The 9287-nt window shown below is 43.6% G+C and overlaps 1 protein-coding gene across 3 annotated transcripts in view; it reads left to right on the top strand.

The window, feature by feature from the left end:
• The first annotated feature begins 4551 nt into the window (after positions 1 to 4551).
• Positions 4552 to 9287, top strand: part of ATXN10 (ataxin 10) — a 103818-nt gene continuing 99082 nt past the window's right edge. For 2 of the 3 annotated variants that reach the window (XM_074872115.1, XM_074872114.1), the window contains exon 1: positions 4552 to 4713. In XM_074872115.1, the coding sequence (XP_074728216.1) occupies positions 4589 to 4713 (125 nt within the window). In that variant the 5' untranslated portion in view covers positions 4552 to 4588. Of the gene's footprint in view, positions 4714 to 8651; positions 8874 to 9287 lie in introns of those variants that run through there. The other variant, XM_074872116.1, reaches the window with a different exon arrangement.

The raw sequence follows: 9287 nt of genomic DNA, 5'->3' as shown, positions 1-9287 counted from the left end.
TTAAACCCTGTAATAATAGGGAGAGTCTCTATCCATGAGAAGACATTTCTAAACAGGAGGCCTCTCCCTGGCCAAGGTTTTTGCTTTGCTTGCGCCCTCGCAGCACGGCGATCACTTCGCGTCACAACTACAAACCAACTGGGAGGGAAGAGGTCGCCGCGGCAAAGGAGGGAGCCAGGGGAAAGGCAGGCAGAGAAAGGCACTTGTTAGGATCTCCGGAGGATGCCTGGCCAGCTCACATTCACGTTCAAGCAGCCCAAGAGGTATTTTCAGCTGGAGGACAGGAGAGGCACAGCTGGGAAACGCGTGGAAGGTGCGGGCAGAGCCACGCACAGCACCTATGGGCCAGGATGGGGAAAGGGAGGAGGTGGTAAAATAGCACGAGTGTTTCCTCTGTCCTCAGAGGCAGCTGTTGCCAAGGGCAAAGCTAATGACAAGCAGAGAAAAAAAAAAAAGACCTTTTCCTGGGTGTTTCCTGGTCGATACTGTTTAAAATCAGAACGCTGGAGAAGCGCAGAGGCAATGAGCCAGGGCTGGATGCAGCCCTCACGCTCCCAGGGCTGACACGTACTTTACTGATGTGTAAGACATCTCTGTGTCTCTTACAGAAAACAGCAGGACTATGTAAATTAGCGTACACATAATCTCCTTTCATTTAGAACCAGCCTTCTTACAATTCAGCTTCATTTCCTGACACACCAGACCAAAACCCGACATTAAATTCTACATAATATAAATCAACTGGTACATGAATGAGGTGAAATTAATGTACCATGAAATTGCCCAGGTTATGAAGGAACTAGACTTTGGGTACCTAAGTAGTGTCTCTCCAATCCAGCTGAGCAGGGTAAGGATTGTGTCCTTCCATATGCTCGTACAGTCGCCCAACATGATGATGGTAATGCCGATCCTGACAAAAACACTCCACGCAAATGTGGCATAAAAACTTTGTGAGGGGCAGATGATGGTTATGAAACTCCTCGTTCACTCTGGAAACTGGACTGCATCTAACAAATGAGGCAAGAGTATCTGCAGTGGCTCTGAGCCTGACAACTGTGCAGGGGACGGCTTTTCATCTGTATTTACTTCTTGGAAGACACCATTCGTTTCCATGACAAACTGCAAAGCGCTTTGAACATCTCCTCCAGGGCCTTGCAGGCTTTCTTTCCAGATGGAGGGACTTCTTTCTTGTGAAGAATTAAATTTATTTCTGCTATTACATAACAAAGGAGTGACACATACAACTCAACATCAAATGCAACCGCTCTTTTATGGCCCTTGGACACATGTGTAACATCTCATCTGAAGTCAAATAACCTCTGGAGTTGTTGGCTTGGGACTGCAATAGCTATTCTTGGGATTAAGACAGTCTGCGCAGCATCCATTTCATATGGATTCTTCATTGCTCTTGAGTACCTCCAAAAAACTTGAAAGCTGTTTTGTGTTCCACCTCTGGTGGTTAAGAAGGTGGTGCTATCTCCTCCCAGATGTGCTCTTCCTCATCTTAGCATAGGTGTTCAGAATTCCTCGGCCAATTACTGTAATTTGCCTGGTGTAAGTGGGAAAGTGAGGACAGGCATGAGGGTATGGTGTGCTCCACAGCTCAGTGGATCTGCCGTGGGGCTCACTGCTCACCAACAAAGGCTAATCAAAAGCATTTTCTCCAGTGCATCAATCAATTTCACTGGATCCTATTAAATACTAGACCAAAAATAAAAGCTTTGGTCTACAGCTTCAAAGCTCTGTGGCCCAAGTCATGCTTAATCTAATACAGGCCCAAAATAAGAGACAGAAAACTAATATTTATGCCGGAAATATAACATGCTGTGGGATTTGCTTCTTTAGTGTAAAGTAACTTTTTCCAGAGCCCAGATTTTACTTTCTGATGGAAGTTACCTCTAATAAAAAAAGGGCAAGGCTAGTATACAAGTTGTGATTAGAATGAGCGGCCATCTCTCAACATTTGAGACATGAAGGATTCAAAGTCTTTGACAGGCTTTGCCTCCTGCAGAGCCAGTGTTTGCTGAAACGGGGCAACTGTCTCCCTCCGGAGTCTCTGCTGGGATGGATCTTTCTCTGCAATCAGCTTCAAACACCAGTGCCTCAGGAGACTGGTCTACCTCTTAATTTTATGCAGAACCCTTAAAAATAGGTTCTGCATCATTTTATTTTCAGATGGAGTAGTCAGCTCTAGGTGGATTGTTTCCCTTCTTGTAGTTCTCTAAATCTGTGCTAAGTAAAATGAATGTTATTTAGACTGTAAGCTCTTTGAGGGAAAAACTGAATCTTTAAGGGATCTGCCCCTGTTCACAGAATCAGGCAGATCACATGAGTTCAAGATATAACATCTGTGAGTAATCTGGTAAAAATGACTAAATTCTATATTTGATATCCCTAAGATCCTGCAAAACTCCTTTATGAAAAGCCTATCTCAAAGTATTGCATAACCTTGTAATAAAGGTGGTTCTGAGTATGTTGTTGAGAATGAATGAAAGCATGGAAAGACTAAAATGAGGAAAACCAAAAATGGTGTGGCTGTTTAAGGCAGAAAAAAAAAAAAATCAAGAGAGATCATATACATAGGCAAAACTATTTTTCACAAGGATCCACAAGTAATAATCAATAATACTGATTGAGGAGGCATTTGATGAAACAGGCAGCAAGTCTAAACAGGGTAAAGCTGGCCTATGGAAATTATTGGAATATCACTAAGATCAGAACTCTGTTAAGATTGCCAGAAAAAAAGACTTTTCTGTTCTTCATTGCTTTTAAAGTGTTCTTAAAAAGAACATATTTATATGTGGAGCTGCTGTACTATATCTAACCTTGCCCCAGGGTAAGAATGAGTTACTTTTGTCTTCCTTTACAGTCAGCTGGGGTTAAGTTGAAGGCTTAACAATGTACTAGTTTGAATTAGAGAACTAATGCATCCCCATCTGATGTCTTGGACATCCATGGTCTAGTCTGTATTTTCAGCTATTTGATGTGAAATATTTTGCAATGTAACTCATCAGTCCACTGCACGAAAAATCTGTATACTTAATGGAGCGCAGGCTGGTTAATGGTCACCTTAAAACATCAGATGTTTTAAAAAAAATCCCTAAACTGATATGTTTATAAAAGGTAAATAAAAAAGCCTGTTGCTTACAAGATTCGTGTTTGGCAAAAGGCAAAATGTCAGCTAAAAGATGAAGACAGTGAGTTAAATTGGACTGCTGGGCAAACGGCACCCCTTCCCAAACAGGGTAGGATACAACTAAATACAAAATTATACATTTGCAGATAGTTTTCACTGAGCACGCGTGACTATTTTGTCAGATTTTAGTGTACTCCACTGCTTCCTTCACTGAAGTTGTGATCTGCTGCTTGCCCAGGACTACTGAATGGTAGCAAGAACGTGCAGAAAAATTTTATGTGCTGCAGCCGAGTCATCACTGTCGGGCACAACATAGTCAGCCACAGCCAGGACACTTCTGATGCTTCACTATTTTTAATCTCGAGTTTCATTGCCTTTGAAACAAATTACTCTTTATCCATGAACAGGCGATTGTTAAAAGTAATAGAAACTGTTAGCAGGAATAATTTGCATGATTGCAATAGGTCTTGACTGGCATCTTTTACTTACTTGATTTCTACTTGTTATTTGAAGCTGGTTTTGCTATAGAGCTGTCACGAGCTGGTTGGTTGTGCATTAGCGATACACAGTAATTACCAGGAAGAGGCCTGGAAATGGCACTTACTGATGTACAAACAAGTTTGAGAGTGGACATCATAAAAAGTCCACCCCACTGGTAACCCAAGACATGCAAGTTTATTTCTAAAAGAGGGGTACATCCTGCAGACACCAGCCACGGAGGGACTGGTTCTGGGATGGCAACAAGGTCCCCTCCGCTCCCCACAATGGCCTCGGGAACTGAGGACACAAGGGGAAACGAGTGAACAGGGATAAATTAATCACAGGTGGGTTTTTCTGCCATACATTTTCTGTTGGAGGTATTGCTTTCAGGTTCCTTCAAGTATATCTGGTAAATGTAGTTTAGTTTCAGTTTAATGAAGGTTTCTATAGTATTTATGCAGGAGAATTTTAAAGTCTGGTGAAATTCTTTAACAATTTTGCCACAATTAGCCTTTTTATTCATGGGAAGCTTGGTTTCTTTCCCTGATGTATATGTTAACTTTTCACACAGATGTTTAGAACATGCTGAAATATTTGTTTGGACTGAAATGAAAAAAACCAATAATATTTATTTAAATAAATTAAATATTTATTTAAATGCAGGCGTCTCGAAAAACAGATGGGACGAGGGGAAGCACAAGACTCGTACCGGCCTTCACCCTCTCCCTGAGGAGAGCCGGGGGGCGGCCCCGCGGAAGGCGGCGGGACTGCAAGTTGCCCCCACGGTGAATTCTTTCACGGGGGGAAAAGGCACAGTTTTACCCTCCGTGGGCCAGCACAACCCGCCCGTCCGCGCCCCTACAGGCCCGGCGGCCATTTTACCGCCGGGCCCCGGGCCAGCCCCGCGCGCCCGTCCGCTGGGGCCGGGCCGCCGCCATTTCCGCGCGGGGCGGGGCCGGGCCGGGCCGGGCGATGGCGGCGGCGGGAGCGGTGCCCGCTGCGGCGGCGCGGCTGGGTCGTGCCGTGGCGGCCGCGCCGGAGACCCGCCTGGAAAGCGTGCGGGCAATGGCGGGGCTGTTCCGGGAGGCGCAGCCCAGGTTAGCGGGGAGGAGGGGCCGCCCGCGGCCACGTGGGCCGGGGGAGGGAGCTCCAGCGGCGGGAAGCGGCGGTGCCGGCGGGCCGGGGTGGTCCGTGTGCCGGGCTTGTCTCCGCTCCGGGCGCGTCGGCTGCAGGGGAATGGCCCCTCAGTGCCCGCAGAGCGGGTCCCTCCTGTGAAATCTCTGCCTCTTCCCGCGGGGGGCAGTTTGTGTGGGCTCCGGGAGTCACCTGTGGGGCGCAGGGGGGTGACTTGTCCTTTTTACTTTCTTTTCCCTTGGGGTCCCCATGAGGAATTGGCGGTCTGCTCGTGTCCCTGTGCCTGTGGCAGGCCCAGGGCAGGGGGAAAAGCTTTGTGCCTCCCAGTCGCAGGTGACAAGAGTTGCTCTCCTAGGCAGGTATGCTCAGGGGGGTTGTAGCCATAGGAGTAGCAGCTGTAGGACAAAAAAAGCCACAGTGGAGTCCCGCAGGGTGGCTAGAAATGGGTAAGATGTGCCGTGCGAGGCCTTGCTGGGGGACTGTGTCATGCCCATGCGAGGCCAAGGCCTTGGGACGAGGCGGGTGGTTGTAGGCTTTGGCAATAGGGCACATGCTGGGTTGTGGTGGCTTCAGTGGGAGGAAAGGTTGGGGAGGCCCTGTAGTAGCTTTAAAATCGGGAGAGAAATCATGGAGCTACTGGAGAAAGCCGGTATGGAGTGTTGCTGTGCTTATAAGGTCGGGGGGACACCTCTGCAGCACCACACTCTGCTGTTGGCTTTGGCAAAGGTTGGACATGTGGAAGTTCAGCTGCGTGACTGGGCTTAGAATCATAGTTTTTGCTCTTCCTGGAAGGTGGGAGGGGGCATAGGTTGGTGTGAAGCTTGTGCTTCCTCCTCCTAACAGCTATTTGAGGGTTGTTACACCTAAGAATGAAGAAATCAAACTTTTTAGCTTAGCATAAAAGTGTGGTGGTGTTTTGTTTGTTGGTTTTTTTAATTCCCGATACTACTTTTGTTAATTAAATCCACATTTACAAGTCGGGGAGTGTGGGGGAAGATGTACCCTAAAACTATTCTCCTCTGATCTTTGCATGTACAGGAGACTTTTCTTCTGGTGTTCATCTCAATTTCTCTAGGAAGAGAGGGGGACGCATGCAAATTTTGGGCTTACGTGCTGATGCTTTCTCTGTTTCTCACCTTCCTCCCTGAAACCTCTGCCACTGTGTTTGACAGAGGAGTGGATATTCCCCAAAATAGCCACATTTAGTGGGTGCAGGTGGGCTGAAAGACATACTAATTGCCCTTCCAGAAGGACAAAGCTGTAGTGTTAGCTTACATCCTCTAGGATGTAACGGAATGCATCTGAGAGCAACTTTGGCAATAAATTTGCCAATGGTGGAAAATACCGTTGTTGGTGCTGTTGAACCAGAAGGTGCAACCCAATGGATGTTTGGTATTTGAAGTTGTGATATTTAGTGACAATTCTTTTGTTATTATGTGATTGTTCAGTGCTTGTGGGAACAAAATAATTTAAAAATGTGAGTTCTAGTGGCCTGTAAGTCAGAAGCAAATAAGATGAGGAAATAATGCCCCAACTATGAGACCATGATGTGGAATTTGGGAGACTTGAATTCAGCTGTGCGCTTTACTTGAGACTTCCAATGGTTTGGAGCAAGTGACTTGATTTTTTTATGCTTCCATTACTAATCTACAAAAGGAAGAAAATGGCTTTATTCTGTTACCAGGAATATTGTGAAGGTAAAGACTTTAAAGGCTTTTTAGGGACTCTGCTTACAGGAGTGGAATTGTGTAAGTACCTAAAACATAGAGTGGAAATATAGAATTGCAAACTTCTGGATTGTTTGCATAATTCCTGACTAATTTTATAATTTTTGGAGCTCTGGTCTTTTGAACAGCATTGCATTAATGTTTTGAACTCTGTGTTCACTGTGATGTTATCTTGTGCAGTTTCTATTTTTAACAATCAAGCACTTAGGACTTACAAGGAGTGACAGTAATCTTCCTTTTGGCATGGATACATGAATTCTGACTCTTTGTTTTGACTTAACAAGAAATTGTGCATGTCTTCCTTGTCTGAGAGCTGAGCTGCTGTACCCTTTGCTTCTGCTTCCTTTTGTATTCCTGCAGAATACTTGATGCTGAATTCAGGGACAGGTGACAGCAGCAAATTGTGAAGATCCTGTTTTAGGCAACAAAACAGGAAACAGAAGTCCGTGGAATATCCACAGACCAGTTCTGAATGAATTTCAAGGCCTGTTTACAATAGAAGGTTATTTTTTAATCTAAAAGCTACTTAGCAGGCTCTTTGCTAGTTTTATAGATTAATATTTAAAGATTAGGGAAAAGGCTATGGAAGGAAAATACTTTTCGTTTCAAAAATACATTTTAAATACTTGTAGCTGCTATTTTTATCTGTTTGTGAATCTTTGTCTGCTGGGAAAGATTATTTTTTAAAAAATGGTTGCAAGCATTGCTGTGGAACAGTTACCTGAAATCACTCCTGACCAATTTCTTAATGTTAGCTAAACACTTCCTGCCCTCCTTACTAATTTGAGAATTTCATTTTTTTGTGCAGAAGGATGATTTTAATTAAAATTCCTTTGTAGTACACACTTCAATTTTAATGATGTATAGGTGCTTAAGAGTTGTGTTTACATTTTCTCTGTATAGAATCCTGCTTTACCAAACAGCCTTTAAGTAATCCCTTGTTTGTTTGGAACACCTTTTGCTTGTTCACTTAGGCTTTTCTGTTGTAGAAAGAGATTTAATTTCTGCCCAGAGAGATCTGGCTTGAGCACATTCATATTCTTTTGGTGTGCTAGAGCAATTTGGAGGTCTGTCTCTCCTCACTGATATGTAAAAAACTGCATCTACTTCCATGTACACAGTGAGGACAGGCACTTCCTTGTGCACCTCACACTTGCTCTGTTAGGACACACAAGAGTTTCATCTTTGTATTTTACTGGAAATGTCATGCTCTTAGGGTATTTTTACTTTCAATCTAATATTAAGCAAAAAGTTGTCACAACAGCCCAGTATGCTTGTGATCCAGTATCTAACTAAAACTTCTGTTCTGCTGCATAACTCCGTAACGAGAGTAGAAACCCTTCCAGGGTAAGAATAACTTTAAGGTGTCCTTTTACCAGTAGAGTCACAAGAACGCGCACAAAAGTACTTGCAGCTTTTTTCATTTCTGTTTTACCAATTCCAAATAATTGAATGTTTTACAGTAGTACATGTCTTGCACTGACCACTGATTTCTGTATTTTGAAGTTGTGTCAGGAAATGACCAGTTTCATGTGATAATCCAACACGTGGCATAGACAAATAAAAAGAAACTGCAGTTGGACTGAGAATTTTCCTATTTTAGAATAATTTCAGTGTTTAAAAACTCAGCTGACTAACAGCTAATGATTCTGTATGGCATCTCCACTCACTAGAGAAAACATGGCTTTTGTGTGTCTGGGACGGGGCCTGGCTGGGTGCTCCTTTACCAGACTGTAGCTCTTCTGACATTTGGGAAAACTTGTGTCTGGATGCATTTACCATGTGTACCGTGGCGCGTCAGCCACTGAGTCTGCTTTTGGCCTGCATGCCTGCCATGAAGCGGCAGAAGTTGTACCACTTCTTGGAAGTCAAAGGTTCAAGTCTCATGAATGTCTTTTTTTATGTCTTAAAACCAAAACCAAATTTGAAACCTTTCTGGTTATATAAACTCCACTGTTTTCTTTATGACTGAGGGCCAGGTCTGCTTGTGGTCTTTGTTGTGCCACCATGGTATTTTCCTCTCAGTATTCCACCACTGTAAAATGTAGCCTCCCCCTCACCCTCCAATAATTCTCATTGATGGTGTGGTGGGGTTTTTTTATGTTTTCATGTAGATGGAGATTATCTAAGTGTATTGGTCTTGATCAACTGTGAGGTTGTAGAATAAAATGCATACTTCCTGGAGATCTGAAATCTAATGTTGTAGTAATTGAATGATATTTGTCTATATTGTTGTATTTTCCACAGTACAAGTGCTCTCCCTTCTTTGTAAGTCTACTCCACACCCTAACAGACCTCAGTAGTGGATGCACTGTACTGTCAGTAAGATGTAGATGAACCTGAAAGTGTCACTGTTGGAGCAACAAGAGTGATAAGAGGCTTAGAAGACATGAACTGTGAGTAAAGACTGGGAGGATTGGTTTTATTTAGTCTAGGAAACAGAACATGGCAGGAGCAGGAATAGGAAATAGGATAGTCTTCAGACATGTGTAAGGGTGTTACAGATAAGATGTGTAGACGTGGTGCTTAGGGACATGGTCTAGTGGTGGAATTGTCAGTTAATGGTTGGACTCGATGATCTTAAGGGTCTTTCCCAACCTAAATGATTCTATGATTCTGTGGTTTGGTTTATGGACATGTGATCACTTATGATAAAGAGTAGGTAGAATTTCTAATTGTGCAAATATTTAGACATTTCAGTGAGCAGCAGAACACAGGTAATAGTGTATCATCCACTAACGTTTGATCAAGAAATTGTAAAATTCTCCTTTAGGAAGAATTTTCTGTGTGAACGTATTTTGTTTAATATT

Source organism: Strix uralensis, chromosome 5, assembly GCF_047716275.1.
Source record: "Strix uralensis isolate ZFMK-TIS-50842 chromosome 5, bStrUra1, whole genome shotgun sequence".
Lineage (NCBI taxonomy): Eukaryota > Metazoa > Chordata > Aves > Strigiformes > Strigidae > Strix > Strix uralensis.
The sequence above is the reverse complement of the archived record's forward strand: the minus strand, read 5'-3'. Positions and strand labels throughout refer to the sequence as shown.